Below are 18,778 nucleotides of genomic sequence, written 5' to 3' on the forward strand. Positions count from 1 at the left end.
TTTATTGATTCAGTTTTTGGATCTATACTCCCTCTTGATAGATGTTCTTTTAATGTACGATATGGTTTAGCTCTTCTCTACGGTAATGTCTACGCTCATTTAAGACATTTACTAAATGTCAAGGAATTCGTATTGCTCCGAAGATGACAATAATATACAGTTACCTCTGATGCCGTCTGAAGGTTGTGTGCAGACGCATATAAAAGGTCTAATTCAGACATCATGACGTGAGGAATTGATTTGAGATCATTCTTTGTATCCTAGAGGGGAAGGAGGGACTTTTGTGGGCTTTCTTACATTCTTTTGTTGTTAACAACACCGTGACTGTCTGTTTATAAGTTGCTGCTCTGATGGTCCTCCTCTTAAGTTAGAGATCGAGCACTGAAGAAGAGCTGATACCATCCGACCACGAGGAGATCTTTCCAGTCATGTCATCGCCGTTATGCATTCTGTCTAAAAATGAGAACCTCTCCGTGTCTTTCTGTGGTTCTGGCTTTCTAGCAACTTACCAACTCGGTGCTGCGCAGAGTATTTTGGATAACTCAGCCTGGATCCTGCAAGGAGCACCGAGAGTCTACGGCGCGTCTGCTGGTTCTCTCGTGGCGGCCGCGGTCGTCTGTGGGTCCAATCTAGGTAATCTGAGATCTTTCGATTCATATTCACCTTCATTCATTGACTATGGGACTAGTGTTGTACTTATAAAGGTTGTAGGTTCAAACTCCAGGGTGGTCCAAGGATTAGTGTGCCGTAAGTCACTCGGATAAAAGAATCAGGTAATTAAAATGAACTGTTGGTAGTCATTAAATCCCCATTTTCTTCTCACAGGACGTGTGCGAGACCATCTTTTGGAATTTGCGAGATTTACCCATCAGCAGTCGATTGGTATTCTCAGTCCCACGGTGGATATTTTCAGGTGGCTGGAGGTCACACTGCAGAGCTGTCTGCCTGATAATGCCCACACTCTGGCCACCGGACGTCTGCATGTGTCCATGACTCGCATGTCTGATGGGGAAAATGTTTTAATGTCGGAATTTCATTCCAAAGATGACCTTATAAAAGTAAGCATCAAGAATTTTTTTTTTTTTGCCATATCATTTACAAATGTATGTATGAAAATTTTCAGTGTACAGTAGTATGTCATGTTACAGCTACAACTATTTTATGAGTTGGCGATTTTGTATGAATTTGTACTATATGTTTTGTACTCATTTTTTGGACTAAAGTCCACCCCTAAACCTATGTAAACCCAAATAAGTTGGCAAAACTCAAAACATTTAGGTTTAAGTTTATTAAACAGAACTAGCAGATTTTTAATTTGTACTTATATGTTTGAATACACTAATTCATCCAATTACCTTAAAGTTAAAACTTTCATGTCATCTCAATGTGAACACTTTTATTAGTATAAACTTAGCTAGCTTTAACGAACTAATCTGCTAACATACTAATTTGTTATCATATTAGCAGCAGTATATCATATAGAAGCACTTGCTGTATGAGTGCAACAATAATAAAGGTATTAAATGCTCTCAAATCAAGCTCATGCACCACTCGTCACCATGATGGTAACTATCCTAAAACCAACATTGACAGAAATTATTCTAAATTAGTATAGCAAAACAATAATCACTACTAAATATCACACTTAACATTAATCTTGCACAAAAATTATATTGTAACATTATATTACACTTCACATTACATTTCAGCATTTACTCTCCCTTTCGAGTGCCATCGGCAAAGCATGCTGGGAAATAGACATCCCAGCCGTTTCAGTTAAACTTAAGTTTGTCTAAATTAAAATAAATAATTTCATAAAACTCAAAACAATGAAAGAGTTCAGTTTACTTAAAATATATCAGTTCTGTGAACTTGAAAGAAAAAGAAAGTGCTAAATACTCATAAAAGTTAATTTGACTGAACTAATTAGTTTAATTTAAGTTTGTCCTACTCAAACCAGTTAATACTTTTGAGCGTTAGGGTTTAAAGTGAAGCAGATATCAAAATGAGACTATCCAAATTCATACAAATTTACCACCAATTTGCCAAACCAGCAATTGCCATGAGAGTGTTTATATAAAAAAAAATATAAAAAAAGAGAGAGTTGAGAGAGTTACATTAAAAAAATATTCCAAGCTCTATGAGAAGCTCCAGTGGGTTAATAAAGGCCTTTTGAAGCGAAGCGATGCGTTTTTGTAAGAAAAATATTCATATTTATAACTTTATAAACTATAATCACTGGCTTCCACTTAACGGCCGAACACGAGTCTAGTTTCAGTGGAAGAGTGACCTCTGACCCGACGCATGACATATTAACAATGCGGAAGCACAGAGGATAGAGCAAAACAAAACAACGGTCACGAATAGGGCTGGGTATCAAGTTCGATACTTTTTAGGCACCGAACAAATTGCCACGAAAAAATCTCTTTTCGGTACCAAATTTTGATACCTAAGAGGTTAATCGCGTCAACATCAGTGAGCCAATAAGCATGCCGCATGATTGGCTGTGGCGAGGCATCAAGGAAAAACACTAGTTTACGCTGGTTACGCCCGTCTTTAACTGCGAAAATAACTGGATCGCGTCACAAATGAACCGAAACTCGGCGTATAGGCTGAAACTAATTATTTCTGATTATTTAATCCAAATGAAAGGTGCATTTCTTGAGTCAGCAACGACAACTTCATCTTTGCAGCCAACATTGACTCAGAAAACACTAGTTCATTAATAAACAATTAAAATGTTTCCTTTTTTCCCGACACATTCATAATCATTAGGCTACTTTTGCCAGTGCTTTGCGGCTAGCTTTATGTTTACGCTTTAGCGCAAGGCTTATGGTGCGTTCAAGTCCTCCTGGGAAGTTCGTACGCACGATGTGGGAAGTCGTGTTTACGACGGCCGGTGCGTTCGGTGAGTAAGATGGCGGAGTACTTTCTCTTAATTAATTACACAAAAATACAGCGAGGTTCTTTAACTCTAGTTCTAGAAAATGAAGAACAAAGATTTGCATAAGGTGTGCTTTGTTTTTTTATGTTTTTAGTTAATTTATGAAGCCACCGCAAACTTTATCGTTACATAATGTTATTTTATAACGCTATCATATTATGTGCAGGCAATTAGCTTACTGCGGTGTAAATATAAAAGCCTGACAAGCTAAATACCTTGTATTGTGGTACTCCGCCATGTTTCTCAGTGACACGCCCACAACTTGTTAAGATCGGGCTTAGAGAAAATCCCGAGCTTCCCACTGGTATTTACGACATTGTGGTGGCGTTCAACACGTAAATACGATCCATACGTGATGACTTGAACGCACCAACATATTCTGCCCACCAGTCTTTGAGTCTGCAAAAAAAGTTAAAATTAGAAGTCTAAAATTAGAATTTTTGAGTGACGTAAATTTTTGAGTGACGAAGGATTTCGATATGAGAGAAAAGGAGCTTGAGTCTCTTGCTTTGAACCGCGAGAGGCGTCTACTCTCAGCTAAGCTCACGCTACTCCTCCTGTCCTACGTCGGAACTAGACTGGTGTACGGCCGTTACAGAAGCCATTGATTATTATAGTTTATAAATGTATAAATATGGATATTTTTTTACAAAAACAAATGGCTTTGCTTCAGAAGGCCTTTATTAACCCCCCTGGAGCCGTATGGATTACTTTTATGATGAAGGGATACACTTTTTTGGGCTTCAAAATCTCAGGCGCTCACTCCCATCATAAAGCTGGGAAGAGCCAGGATATTTTTTAATATAACTCCAATTGTGTTTGGCTGAAAGAAGAGAGTCATATACACCTAGAATTGAGGGTGAGTAATGTTTTTGGATGAACTAACCTCTTCTCGTCCTCTATAAGGCTCTTTTGTGCAGTTGTTTTGTTCCTGTATACAGTGGCGTGATCCCTCCACAGTATAAAGGCGAGGTGAGTAAAAGTGTGTGTACTGTAAGCACTCTCTGACAGCATGCCAAAGAACTACAGAAATACTCTAAACCAACATGCAGCTTAAAAAAAAAAGCTATAAATATAACACCTATATACTTTCCCAGTACTATATGGATGGAGGTTTCACAAACATCCAGCCCTTCGATGATTCCTGCCCCACCCTCACCATCTCCCCGTTTGCTGGACACGTGGACATCTGTCCCTCTGATACCTCCATTATCCTCTGTGACGCCATCATCCAGAAGCTCTCCTTGCAGTGCTCCATTACCAACTTTATCAGACTGGTAGATGCAATGTTCCCTCGGGACTGGAGGGTGAGTTTCCTAACAATTTCCCAACACAGGTACTTTTAGGCAGCGGCTATTTGCACTTATGCTGCCTTCACGTGCTATCGGAAATTTCCTACTTCCCACTTCTGAAGTTGTGATTACGAGCTCGTCGCATTTAAGTGCTTTGTTGTCGGAAAGAACAGGAATCATGAAGGACACCAGGTTTATTCTTGCCTATTTATTGGGAAAATCTTATTAAAGCCAAAATGACATTTAGCGTCCCCTTTTTTATTTTAACTTTTTTGGAGTAAACACTCCTGATCACTGTCCACTTGGATGGAATCGAGCAGCTTGAACATTCTGTAATTTTATGATCTGTTAAATACATAAATAAATATAAAATAATATGGTGTACCTGTCACCAACTTTAATGTTTAAGCCATGAATAAAATAAAGGCTTTTTAACTTTTTTCCACATAATTCGAGTGCCTTGGAGTTCCTATGTTCTTAAATGGTAATATGGGTTTCAAATGACACAGTGGTGAAGTGATACAATAATTTTTATCAAGCCTTCCTTAACTTCATTTATTGTTAATTGACAGGTTTTGAAGAAGGCTTTCTACAGTGGATACCAAGATACCGTATACTTTCTGCAGCAGAGCAGTGAGTTTTACTGTAAATTTGATGTATTTTTTTTAATGATTTATCAGATGTTCATGTTGAAGTATTCATAGGTAGGCTATATATGTAACGTGAACACTTACTTTTTTACATTTGTTAAGACAGCGATACATCTAATGTACAATCTAATACACAGCTCTTAAAACAAAAACCCTTTCACATATACAATTTTAGCGATATTTGTAAATCTTTTGAAAAGGCTAATGGTAAATATTGGAACCTTTGTGATTTGAATATTTAGACAACAATCTTAAAAAGCTGAATCAACTCTGAATCAACTGTCAAACTGTCTCACGCACCTCGACAGACGCTCTGCCGTTGTACCCTGAACGGAGAAAGGAGTCCGATGCATCTGATGATTCCCTGAGCTCAGATCACTGGATGCTAACACAGACTGATGGTGTTGAGGAAGAGGAATCTCAGCCGAACTCCCCGGAGGAACCTGAAGAGAAGACCGTCAATGGGGTTTGTTCATCCGTCGGTCCATCCCATCAAGAGCGGACAGAACATAAGAACTCGCCAAAGGTTCACGAAGGTACCGTAGTGTCCTGTTTACATTTCTGATTATGAAGGATTCGATACATAATTGAAGCATTCTCTCATTCTCTGTTTTAGTGCTGATGTGTAATATTGAGGGACAGCTGGAGATTCTGAGTAATCCGGATGTCTCTTTATCTCAACGGACGCTCTCATTCCTGCTCTTGCTGTTTACACTGCCAATCTGGAGTGCCACCACCTTATGGGAAAGGTAAAGAGAAAGGGGAAGTTATTTTGATTAAATAAAATAAAAAAATGATGCCCAAGGATGAATGTTTATTATAAATACTGCAGGCACACAACATAAATAAACTACAACAGGTAAACATTTCAGCTGTGTGGACGCTACAGCTGGGTTGACAATATCGATTTCTCGTTTTTTAATCGATCTTCTATTTGATGAACTGCTAAGATGATGAACATTTAATAAGATACTGATTCTGTTGATGGTACAGAGCCCCTGAAAGGACATTGTGATGGAAAAAATATGAAATGGGAGGCCTTTGAAAGAGAATGCAAAGTTTCTTAGGGGAAGGCAAAAGCATTGAAATATATTTTTTCCTCCCATCTTTTTCCATCACCTTTAGGCCGTGTGTCCACCAAAGCGTTTTTAGCCAGCTTAAAACGTTAGACGCTCTGCTGAAAACGCCTAGCTATGTGCGCTTGAGAGCGTTTTGGCAGCGCAGTTTTTTTTTCAGTTGAGACGCTTTGCAAAAAATTGGGGGGGGGGGGGGGGGGGGATTGCACAACATTTTGCGAGGGAACGCAAAATTTCTCGGGGGAACGTAAAACATTTTGTAAGCAAACGCAACATTTTTGAGGGGAACGTAAACCATTTTATGAGCAAATGCAACGATTTTGCGAGCGAATGCAAAATTTTTGGGGTAACATCATTAGATATGTTGAAAAAAAAAAACAGAATAACTTACCGAAATGCATCATCAAGATAAAACCGCATTTACGCATTTACCTCAGGAGAACCGTTCAATGTCCAGCTCCTAGTAGCATAAAGAGAAAACCCTCAAGGATTTAGCTAAATAGATGCACTAAATTGCATAGTTTTATTTTAACATGTTGTCCTCATTATTTAATGCATGTTTGAATGAATCTGTCATGAAAATTATTAAAGCCACCGTCCGAATGGTCATATTTCAACAACAAATTATTAATTTTATTAAATTTATATAAAAAACTACATGTTTTACAACTGTTTTTTAAAGGTGTTGATTATTAAATAGATTCATATTTTCAGTGAATAAAATTAATTTCAGTGCATCAGTTATTTTCATTAAATGCATAAGCGCAACATCGTTTGCAAACCGCCTACAGGTTTCTGACTTTAAAAGGCATTATTTAGAGGCTGCTCATTAGCACTCATGTTGTTTGGATATTCACAGGTCTCAGAAATGGATCACTAAAGCTACGACTGCGGCATACTGGCTCTGGCATGGCGTCAAGCTATTTATGACCTTTGCACTCAAAATTATGTTGTCCACAACGTGGAAAGTCCTTGGAGACATGTAAGTACACAACAACAAAAGCATTATCTGCTGTTAAAGTTATTGTTAATACTATCACTGAGGAAATATCTTCTGTCTTCTGCAAAGGATGCTGAGTCTGATCAGTTTCATGTCCGCACAAGTTCCCGATGAGCAGCACAGGCCCAGAGAGCTTGCTGAGATACACATGGCCTCCTCTAACCTGAACGGCCACGTCTCATCTCTTATCCCAGCGAGCCCTTCTGTGGCACAGACCCTGCCAAACATCTACACGCTCCTGTTTTCACTAGAAACAGAGAGCAAGTGGAGAAACCGCAAGATAGAGGTGCAACACACGTTACAACAGCTTGTGGCTGACGTGAAAAGAAATGAAAAGAATGCAAGCAATGGTGGATGGATAACGTTAATCAACACAGAGTGAAGCTGATGTATCGGTCTGTGCGTTTCATTTGTTTAAGCTAAACACTGAATACTAACGTGGGACTAGATTTTTAGTGTATATTTCTTTTTAAAGATCCCATAAAGATGTGTGGAAACGCTTTACAATAAGGTTCCATTTGTTAACTTTAGTTATTAGTAACACTTTATTTTACTGTGTCCTTGTTACACGTGACATGTTAATATAGCAATTACTATAAATTGTGCATAATTACATGCAACTAACCCTAAATCAAACCCTAACTCTATAGTAAGTACACGTTGTTAATTATTATTAGGCCTACTACCTAAATGTATAGTTACACTGTAACCCAGGGTTACACTTTATTTGAAGGTGTCCTTGTTACAGTGATATACATTTAGGTAGTAGGCCTAATAATAATAATTAACAACATGTACTTACTATAGGGTTAGGGCTGGGGTTAAGGTTTGGATTAAGGTTAGTTACTTGTATTTATGCATCATTTACTGTTATTGCTACAGTAAGTACATGTATAAAAAGCACACTGTATAATAAAGCGTTATTAAATAAAGTGTAACCAAACCACTTATTAAACTTAAGTTCATTTTAACATTTACTAATACATTATTAAAGTCAAAAGTTGTGTCTGTTAATATTATTTAATGGATCTGAGCGAACATGAACTAAAATTAATAGTTGTATTCATAACTAAGATAAATACTGTAACAAATGCATTGCTCATTGTAGGTTAATGTTAGTGAATGCATCAACTAATGTTTAACTAAAGGGACCTTGTTGTAAAGTGTTCCCTATTAACTTATTGCCCATTTGTATGCTGGTGAAACGCTTAAAAAACATTTAGAAGACACATGAGAGATAAATAAAGGATTTTATTAAATGTATTTAGCACTGTCTAAGTTAACATACCGGTACTTATAAGATATGAATGATTTTTTTTTGCATTTACATTGACCAAGTTATAATAATACTATTTCATTCTTATTTAATTGTATTGACAGCACTAGTTTTTAGGAAAAACAATAGAAAATGTGTTAATCTCAGATATGCTATATAACACATTTGAACTCTTTTGCTTTAATATTATGAAAATATAATAGTTTCATTTTGTTGTCTGTTTAATATCATAGTTCATATTTTTCTCACACGGAAAATATACAGCTGTCTGAGCGTCAAAAGGGTTGAAGACTGTTGTAAAGGACAGAAGGCATTAAGGCACGTCCGAATCTAATGTTAGTTTCACTTCCTGAGATATTCATCTGATTGATTTATGAATGAAGCATAGATGTATCGTCCGCTGCCTTTGATATCCCAAAATTATGTGCTTTCCTTTCTGTGACAGTTGAGCCAAAAAAATATATATAAAGATGGCGTCTTAAAGTTGCGTGTATAAATGTGTTTTTGACCAACGTTTTCCACTCCCGATGTCATTTCTAGTGAGAAATAACTTTTTTATAGTACTTAAATATTCACTTTATTTTGTTGTAGATCATTAAACCGTTGCGCTGCCTCAGAAGTCTGTCTGAAATCAGTTTCATGAGGCACCTCTGCCCGCATAGTCATTGCCTGATAAGGTGAGGCAACAAGTCAGCTGCCTGAGTCTTCGTACGCAGCCGTGGTTAGATCACAGGACCCCGATGACATCAAATCCCAAACTCCATGAATCCCTCGAGATTGATTAGCAATGCTGCTCAATGCAGAATGTGTTTCTACAGGACGCACTGAAATGTCAAGGGTGGCTAATACAGTTCCAGACAACACTGCCCCGCTGCCTTTTACACCCAGAAACAAATGCTGCCATTATTTCATGGCCGCACCATTTCAGAGACAAAAGAGAGCGTGTCGAAGCTCGGTCTCGATCACGCAGTCGTGTGAAACATCCTCTCCCACCATCAGAACAAACATCTGCACAGACGCCACCTCCTCAGTTAAAGAGCACGACGAATCACCTTTTAAAAGCTCAACCTGATCGAGCCATATAACAATCACATGACATTAGATCCATATCTTACACTTTATATCCAAGCGTAATATCATTTAGCGTAAATATCAGTTCTGAACATAACACGCGGCATGAGGCTCCGATAAACTATTTTTATTGTCTCGTGGTTTAACCTAAAATGTCACAGTGCAGAATATTTCTAATACATACTCCCGTTCAAAAGTTTGGGCTGGGTAAGATTATATAGTATTTTTTGAAAGAAAGCTGCATTTATTTGAACGCTATTACAATTTAATGATATTACAATAAATATTCATGTCACAGCAATGCATTTCCAGCATCATTACTCCGGTCTTCAGTATCACATGACCATTCAGATGATTTGGCACCCAAGACACATTTCTTATTCACAGCTTCAACATTAGGTTCGGTCCTTAAAGTTTACACAATGGTAACAAAACTTGTTCATTGCATAAAGCTTACAGTATAAACATACTACTACATTTGGCTTGTTCACAGAAGCAGCTACACATATTTATATCACAGTTTTTTTCCCCAGAGTTTATCCTATTGTACCATTTGTCGTTTCGACTTCACAGTATTAAGCCGTCAGTCTGGATCACAGGTATCCTGTCCTTCCAAATCTTCAGGCGCCTATCAGGAAATGAAAAACATGAGAAATGACCAAACTGCACACTTGTAACAAACCAACTGAAACCATATACAAGAAACAGGAAATAAAATGAGGACATAACTAGACCTTAATAACTAACTTCGATGTAAGATTTTGATTGCTTATGAACATCCTGACATTTCAGAGTAGAGCTCAAAACTTCCTCCCCAGTGGGGAAAATAAAGATGCATTTATTTCTATAGCTTCTGTCACAGCTGTAAATGCATGACCACATTTACACCTCATTTGGGCTCAGTCACAGTATATTGTTTACCAACATCAGAAGAATTAAAGGGGTTAGTTCACCCAAAAAAGAAAATGATCCCATCATTTACTCACCATCCTATGTGTATATGACTTTCTTTTTTTTCAGCCAAACACAATCAGTTATATTAAAAAATATCCTGGCTCTTCCAAGCTTTAGAATGGGAGTGAATGGTAACTTCAATTAAGTTTAGTAAGTTTTAGAAGTCCAGAAAGTGCATCCCTCCATCATAAAAGTAATCCATACGGCTCTGGTTGGTTAATAAAGGCCTTCTGAAGCGAAGCGATGCGTTTTGGTTAGAAAAATATCCATACTTATAACTTTATAAACTATAATCACTGGCTTCCGGTAACAGCCGTATGCGAGTCTAGTTCCGGCGGAAGAGTGACCTCTGACCTGACGCATGACGTATTGATGAATGCGGAAGCGCAGAGGAAAACAAGAATTGTTAAAGAGTAGGCCTACTAGTGCGCCCTCTTGCGGCTGTAGACGGTAATGTTTTCTCTTGGTTCATCTCAATCAGTAGGAATTAATTTTGATATATAAGTCGCACCTGACTATAAGTCGCAGGACAGTCAAACAATGAAAAAAAGTGTGACTTATAGTCCGGAAAATACGGTAATGTTGGAGGAGCTTGAGTTTGTTGCCCAGAACAATTTGTTTGAACCGCGAGAGGTGTCAAAGCTTACGCTACTCCTACATCCCACGTCATAGATTATAAAAAGTTATAAATATGGATATTTTTCTTACAAAAACGAATGGCTTTGCTTCAGAAGGCCTTTATTAACCCTCTGGAGCCGTATGGATTACTTTTATGATGGAGGGATGCACTCGTTTGGGCTTCAATAACTAAGGTACAATTCACTCCCATTAGCTTGGAAGAGCCAGATGAACTAACCCTTTTAATAATAAAGTGGGAAAATACACCAAACCTTCTTGGTGGCGTGTTACATTTGCTACTCTGCAAGACTCAACTGTGGTCCACCACTTTACTGCAAAAAAATGCTTTTGCTATTTGCTGCCTGATCTGTATTTACCTGTCTATGGGCCGCACACATTAGTGTGAAGGAATCCTGTAGGTATTGATAACCAAACCCCATGATTCGACCGATCGTCTGGCTGGACAGTCCAGCTACTTTAGCAGTGAAGTCCAGGGTGAAGGCAAGTTTGACCAGCTCAGGGGAGGCGTCTGTGGTCTGGGGAAGAGGACTGGGGATCTGGGATATGTAGCGATCTGCCAGCTGCTGGAAGGAGCTGTACGTCAGTTTCTGGAGGAAGTCCTGGACGCTATTGTTCTTGCTGATCTAGAAGGAGAATTGGCATTATGCTGGTCAATATGAACAAATATACCACAGAATGGTGTGATTGACCAGTCAGAATACAATGTCCTAAAGAGCCATGTGATAAAATGTGTTAATAATTCATTGTTTTTTCCTTAAAGGTACACTGTGTAGTTTTTTAAGTATTTTATTAGCTAAAATCAATGTCTTTATTCATAAATATGTCCTCATTGGTGTAAAATGACCTCTGCCAATGATCTGACTTATCCTCGTAAGCGAAGAATTTCTTATCTTTATTTATATGGGACGGGTAAGTCCACGGAGGCTTCCATGCCGTTCCGCCATCTTGAAAAACTATAATAGCAGAGAGGGACAAAAAGCACTAGCCTACCTCAACGTGTTTCTACAACGCGTTTTCGTTCAGAGCCCGCGTCACGTGACTGAAAGGGACCAGAAGATCAGTGAGAGGCGAAAATTTGAAAGGCTGCACTGCACGGTACTTCATAATGCAGGATCATACTTATGCCGAGCCACAGGAGATGCTTTTTACAGTCTGTGATTCATACTGTAACATTCGTTTGGTCGTTGTGTGTCAAGTTGCAGTTCGTTTCAAATAACGAACCTCATCACCCGAAAGAAAACTCGATGAAGTGCTATTGGAAGACATGTTGTCATAGCTTCTTGGTACCGTATTTTCTGGACTATAAAGGCCATTGCACAATGCACACCGAGTACGAAATTTTCATATGCGTTTTTCGTATTCGTGATTCGGTGTCTCTGAATTGTCAAAGCACCATTCAAACACCATTCAAACTGCTTGTTACGGATGCGAAAAACGCAGAAAATCAAACCCGTTTCGATTTTTTTTATGACGGACGAAAGTTTCGGAGGCAGTGTGCAAGCGTGATTGACATAACGTGAGGTCGTATTTATTTTTTAACGTGCGAAAATTTCGGATGCGAATTTCGGACTCAGTGTGCAATGGGCCCTATGCACAGCTGCACTACTTCCTGAACTTGTGCAGGCTCCTTTGTTTCCTGTCTGCCAGGATTGGCCAAACTGATTAATCCAGGTGTGTCTGATAATTGTTGTTTGTCAGACACACCTGGATTAATCAGTTTGGCCAATCCTGGCAGACAGGAAACAAAGGAGCCTGCACAAGTTCAGGAAGTAGTGCAGCTGTGCATAGGGCCTATTATAGTCCGGAAAATACGGTACATAAAGCCTACCGTAGTTGCAACACGCATTTGAAAAAGCGAGGCGCTAGAGAGCACTATTCGTTTGAATGCAAAATACAATTTCACCACTAGATGGGAGAAATTCCTACACAGTGTACCTTTAAAATAACTTCTAGTGAATAAAAGTCAAATGGTTGAACATTATGTCAAAGGATAAAGGGACTCAAACTTCGGTAATCATCCTTTAAATTAAATGCTAACTTTTTGATCAATAATATCTCCATGTAGTTTCAGCAAGCTGATAATCCTCTCTGTATTGGCATCACCTGAGGAGACACAAGTGTGTACATTTACAACTCGTGATGAACTGAAACAAGCTTTGAATAAATTCATTAAGCAAGTAAAATCTCCCAGAGCCAGATCCCCCAGAGTATTCTGGGGGATTTATTCTGCTCTAAAAACATGAATTGACTGGATCTCCTGCTAGTCATGTTTCATAGAGAATCACCTGAAGAGCTGCAATCTCCTAAACAAGCAGAAGAGGGCAGTGGAGCAGAATCTTCTTCCGGACTGAACTGGATCTCATTCACGATCCACTCCAGTTCCTCTGACACCTTCTCAAAGTATGTATTACTGGAGTCCGCACTCACTACACGGAGAGGAAGGGAAACAAGAAATCATTTACACAAGTTTTTTTTTTTTTTTTGATTTAGTTGATGTATATTGACCAATAAAACAGTGACATTTAAGTTTGAAGGCCTGCTCACACCAGCATAATTATTAGGCACAAAAATTGCAGACTGAGAAAGTACACATTCACACCCAGACCGCTAATAGAAAAGCAGAAATGCTCCAGTCGCCCGAGTACACAAAACGATGCGCAAGTTTCCATTTCTGACACCTGCTTGTCGTGGAGAAAACAGGAAGTCAAACATTACTTGAATATTCAGATTTTTCATCAAACAATACCAAATACATGAGTGTAAAACAAATAATAATAATACATTCAAAATGTAAAAATATGTAATCTACTTCATTTTCTTGAAACGCTGCAAACCTGCAGCTTATAAGTGTGTATTCTTACTGTTGTTGAGCAACTTTTTCTTGAGTCTCTATATGAATGTCTGGCTGATGTGTGTTGAAGTGTTGGCTGGCTAACAATTTTAAAGGTCATCTTAAAGTTAATTCTCTTTCGGTGCAAAGGGATGTGATGTGATCGCCTGGGATTGAAAAAACATTCTAGAGTGAAAAACCTAGGTTGAATATCCGATGGACAAATAAATGCCGACGTGAAAAACAGCTTTTTTCATATTAGATAAATATGTGAGTCTATCCTCTCCTTTGAGGACTTGGAGAAAGAAAGTTGTGCATGTCTTTTTTTCATCCTGTTAGGATCATTGTAATGCATTGTCATTGGGTTTGAGTCAGACCTTTTCTGTAGGGAAAACAGTTCAGAGTTCAACTCGAACCTTGGAACAACTATGTGTCTGAATATGCCTACTTCCATACTATATAGCAGGCGGAAAGCATATGCGAGCTGAGTGGTATTCATAGTACTCATGAGAGAGTAATCAAAAAGTACCTGGATGATCTACTACTTCCGGTGAGATTCTGAAGTGTGCATTCGAGGGACACTATCCCATGAGGCCATGGGAGAGGATTTATGAATGGAGGTGAAGCGATGCCATTGACGCTGGTATGTCACATGATAATGACAACATAGCGGATGTAGTACATTCATACTACACACATTCATACTATATAGAACATGCTTTTTATAGCGGTCGCGAAGCAAGTTTAAAACCAAACGTAGTAGGCTACCTACCTACTAAACAGTATGCGATTTCAGATGGAAGTCAACGAAACGAAAAGTGTTGTGCGACCACCCCTTTATTCAAATTAAAATGTTTATTAAACCGAATTTCTGTACTGAACATTAGTGTGAACTGTGAACAGACCTTGAGTCCCTAAATGACACGCTATTTCACCCAAAAATTAAAGCAGCACTCAGTAGGTTTGGAAATGTCTTCGCTGTTTTCTCGCAGGTTTCGTTTTAGAGCTCCCCCTGTAGTTTCGGAATAGATATTTGAGAAAACTGTCGTAAAACCATTGGCAACTTTCCCCCCTCCCATCTTCTCCCTCTGGTCACGTGCATTTGTTTTCAGAGAAGCCGCCGGCGAACGCACGGAGCCATGTCAACTGAGGTATGTATGATACTCAGAATGATATCATATAAATGTACGTGTGCAGTGCCGTACAGCAATTCGTTACATCGCGAGACTTGATATCACGCGATACTTTCTGACGCGGAGGCCGGCGGCTCGCCGGCCCAAAGTTGCAAGTGTGGTTTTTCCGCTCACAGGCGCTCGGGGGGTGCGAGACGACCACCATTCAACCCGAAAAAAGTCATATAACTATTCCAATGACTCCGAAGCTGTTCGGTTAACGTAAAAAAAGTTACTTAGAGCACCTTTAAAGTTCTGTCATCATTTATTCACCCTCAAGTTATGTTAAACCTGTATGAGTTTCTTGTTTTTTATTAAATGCAAAAGAAGATATTTTGAAGAATGTAAAGTTTCTGGTCCCCATTGACTTTTTTTTTTTTACTATGGAAGTCAATGGGGAGCAGAAACTGATTGGTTACCGAGTCGACATTCTTCAAAATATCTTCTTATAATATAATGCCCCATCTGATTGTTTTCCCTATATTTCTATATGACAACCAGGATTTTTTTTCCTAAATATCTGGACAATTGCAAATGGGATATTGACTTTATACAACAGTTCAATAAACAAGAAGTTAATATTGTGTTACATTTTAGACACAATAATGTCTGTTTTTGCTCTATTTGGCAAATAAAATTAGTGCCAAACAAAGCCACAGATGGTGTGTGTCTCCGAGCAACATGAATGAATCAGTTGAATGAATGACTCAATGACTGCCACCACCAACTGGAGGTTTTAGTTGTATATTTAAAGTATAATTTAATATAAAAAATATCTAAATACTATTTTTAAAACATAAATTTCATAGCATTATATGCAACTGTAATTGCAGTGTAAATACACGCAGCTTAAGATGCAGCTTATGCAGTGTACGATTTATTTAGGCCTAGTTGATAGCCTACAGATGTAATGTAATTGGTAAATGTGTCTTATCATTCTAAATTAATTTAATTAAAGGAATAGTTCACTTAAAAATGAAAATTCTGTCATCATATACTCACCCTCAAGATGTTTCACACCTGTATGGATTTTCTTCTGTTGAACACAAAAGAAGATATTTTGAAGAATGTCAGTAACCAAACAGTTGATGGACCCCATTAACCCCAATTATTTTTTCCTACTATGGAAGTCAATGCGGTCCATCAACTGTCTGATTATCAACATTCTTCAAAATATCTTCTTTTGTGTTCAACAGAAGAAAGAAATGTATACAGGTTTGAAACAACTGGGAAAATAAATGATGACAGAAGTGAACTATTTTTGCACATTACTACATTTTAAGTGAACTATTCCTTTCAACGTAAGAATTTGACATAAAAGGTGATACATAATAAGGTTTAAAAAAATGCCACTGGAAATCAATTTAACGTGGCAGATATTGCTCCTTAATGAAAACGTTAATGTCCGCACAGAATGTAAAGAAAATGAGAAGCTTCTGGAGTCAGCTGTCCATGACAGGACAAAACCAGCCAAGGTACCAGTGCAAAAATAAAACAATCCCAGAAAACATCAAGATTTTTAGTCAATATCGCACTGCCCTACAGACAAGACTCACCATCTAAAAGCCCTTCCACGCCACCAGGAACTGGAGTGGAGTCCGATTGTAATGACTCTCTCTGCTCAACATGTTGATCGCTGAGCAAGATCTTTTTCAGTGAGTGTTTCTTCCTCAGAGTCTCAGTGTGGCCGGGTGAGCTTTCATAAGAAGTGTCAACCCCCCGTTCAGACTGTCCACAGTCTGTTTCTGAAACTCTTTTTCCGTTCACTTTCAGGTCAGACTTCTTCTTAGAGAAGAGGTTGAGAAAGCCTCTAAAGAGAGAACGGCTCATGGATTTCTTGGATTTCTTTGTTGGTGCTTTCAGGCCCTTCCGCTGTAAATCAGATGCTGATGTTGTGCACTCCGGGCACGTGTTGATCTTCAGAAGCCTCTCTGCAGACCGGCAGTGTGTGGAGGGGTCACTGGACGCCCGTCTGGCCTGGCTTCCCCGCTCATCCCTTTTCACCGTCTTGAGTTGTTTCAGCTGATGTTTCCTGCATCCTTCATTCAGGCTGAGGCTCCGCTTGACGTACGTCTCTAACAGACATTTAGCACACTTCTGATCCAACAGCAGCAGCGGAGAGTTACGGGAAGCAGACTTCAACATGTTTGTACTTTGCATTCACAATGTCTATAATGAAACAATATGATACTGTTAGAAACAAAAAACACACACATGAACTGTATTTTCATCTATTTTATAGCATTTGATTTATCCAAAATACACACAACAAATAACTTCTCCAGTTCCCCATTCACATATTTACTCTTTTTGACAAGTGTGTGATTTTTTATTTTTTATTTTATTATTTCATCCCAAGATCTTCGTTGAGACTTCAGTGATCTTGATAAAAATTATGATAACCAATGGTCACGGAGAAAATGAATATAACAGACAGGCATCAATTTTATTTATTTATTCACACAATAAATATCGAAACGATTTATATTATTTCACTGTTTTTAGATTATTATCTTTTTTTCAATCTTATTAGGCTTATTCATTTATATATAATGAAAAAATTAATTATTTAGGCTAGTCGCCTAATAGATTAAACACATTTCCACCAAAAATAGGACTATGGCAAAAGTCGCAGATAGACCACATTCATACCGTCTACAGTGTAATGTTTAGCAAAAAAAAAAAGTAAACGGTTAAAATGAAACCGTATATCTGTTAAAACGGAAGTTGGTCCCGGTCGGTCAGTGCCATGTCTCCAAATCTAGCGAGCTGCCTACTCAGATATTTTTGGGCAACATGTCCACGGTTATGTACAAATGCATGTCCAAGTAGGCAACTCACTAAGTTTAGAGGCACAGCCTTTACCTTCGTAGTCTCCCAAACACTTTTCATTTGTTGAGACCGCCAGACGCGATGTCCCGTTCATTACACTTATTGCGACATCATTATTTTAAGTAATAAACCTTACCTTATTGGATGTAGACCACATTTGGACGTACAGATCAAATAATGGTTTAAAACGTGCTTGCACTTGCAGAAGTAACGCGACAACTTCCCTGCAAGTTGCCAGTTCCGACATGATCACGTGACATTCATGGCCCACTCACCTCATGAATATTCAGCATCATGAATATTTTTTAGTCATTAGAAAACAACAACAAGAAGCACACTCTAGTCTACATGTAGCTAGGCTACTACAAATTGTCATTTTAAACTATCCACAAGATGGCGCTATTCATTCAAAGTTAAATCCATTTATACTGCAACAGAAAAGACACAAATAGTTCCCTCTCTTGTTGCTTGACAGAAATGCATCTCTGCGTTTCAATGTCCACCATTTATTTGGACTATAATGCACTTAATTATTTTATTAATGCCCACCATTTATTTTCCTTGAGCCTCTAATTTAATAGTGTTATAGTAACTGTTATTCATGCACTGTAAACATTATTGTTGGTTTAACTTAGAAAAGTAAGTTACCTCTTTGCCTTAAAATGTTGAGATCATTGAAATATTTTTTTTTTGTTAGGATAATACAATTAAGAAGATTGGTTTAATCAACAGAAAATCTAAATATTATGTTATCTAATCCACATGAATTACTAAGCTGATTTAACAAAAGAAAGAAAAAAAAAGTTATGATAACAAATCGTGAAAATTCTTTTTTACAGTGCTAGTCTTCAGCTAAACCGGAATAATTGTAATTATGCACTATGTGTTCATAAAGACCTCTCTATTTTCTCTATATAAACCGCCTCAGGTTAAAATATGTGGGTAATTCATTCTCTTTGAGTTTAAGAAAACCCAGCTCTTCTTCAGGCTCATTGCAGTCAGCATTACGGTGCCTCCTTTAAAACACTCTCTAAAACTAATT

General features: G+C 38.1%; 2 protein-coding genes across 3 annotated transcripts; one reads left to right on the plus strand and one right to left on the minus strand.

Annotated features, from left to right (window-relative positions):
* The first annotated feature begins 338 nt into the window (after nt 1-338).
* Nucleotides 339-8,853, plus strand: pnpla1 (patatin-like phospholipase domain containing 1). 2 transcript variants are annotated; one of them, XR_013794881.1, is made up of 10 exons: nt 339-633; nt 826-1,058; nt 3,851-3,916; nt 4,042-4,251; nt 4,809-4,869; nt 5,195-5,422; nt 5,503-5,635; nt 6,822-6,944; nt 7,032-7,611; nt 7,725-8,223. XR_013794881.1 is itself a non-coding variant. In XM_079588598.1 (9 exons), the coding sequence occupies exons 1-9, from the start codon at nt 429-431 to the stop codon at nt 7,342-7,344; spliced, it is 1,572 nt and encodes a 523-aa protein (XP_079444724.1). In that variant the 5' UTR covers nt 339-428; the 3' UTR covers nt 7,345-8,853. The 2 variants fall into 2 exon arrangements, 1 of the variants encoding a protein (XP_079444724.1); XM_079588598.1 differs by having other exon boundaries at nt 7,032-8,853.
* On the minus strand, nt 4,439-18,024 carry LOC306985864 (uncharacterized protein). The gene is made up of 7 exons (XM_079588602.1): nt 17,873-18,024; nt 16,461-17,073; nt 13,188-13,328; nt 12,941-13,005; nt 11,259-11,525; nt 9,860-9,937; nt 4,439-5,623 (listed from the first exon to the last, which is right to left on the minus strand). Exons 2-6 carry the CDS (start codon nt 17,062-17,064, stop codon nt 9,893-9,895), a joined length of 1,122 nt encoding a protein of 373 aa, XP_079444728.1. The 5' UTR covers nt 17,065-17,073; nt 17,873-18,024; the 3' UTR covers nt 4,439-5,623; nt 9,860-9,892.
* Between the last annotated feature and the right edge of the window lie 754 nt (nt 18,025-18,778).

The sequence above is a fragment of the Phoxinus phoxinus genome (genome assembly GCF_949152265.1).
Source record: "Phoxinus phoxinus genome assembly, chromosome: 18".
Lineage (NCBI taxonomy): Eukaryota > Metazoa > Chordata > Actinopteri > Cypriniformes > Leuciscidae > Phoxinus > Phoxinus phoxinus.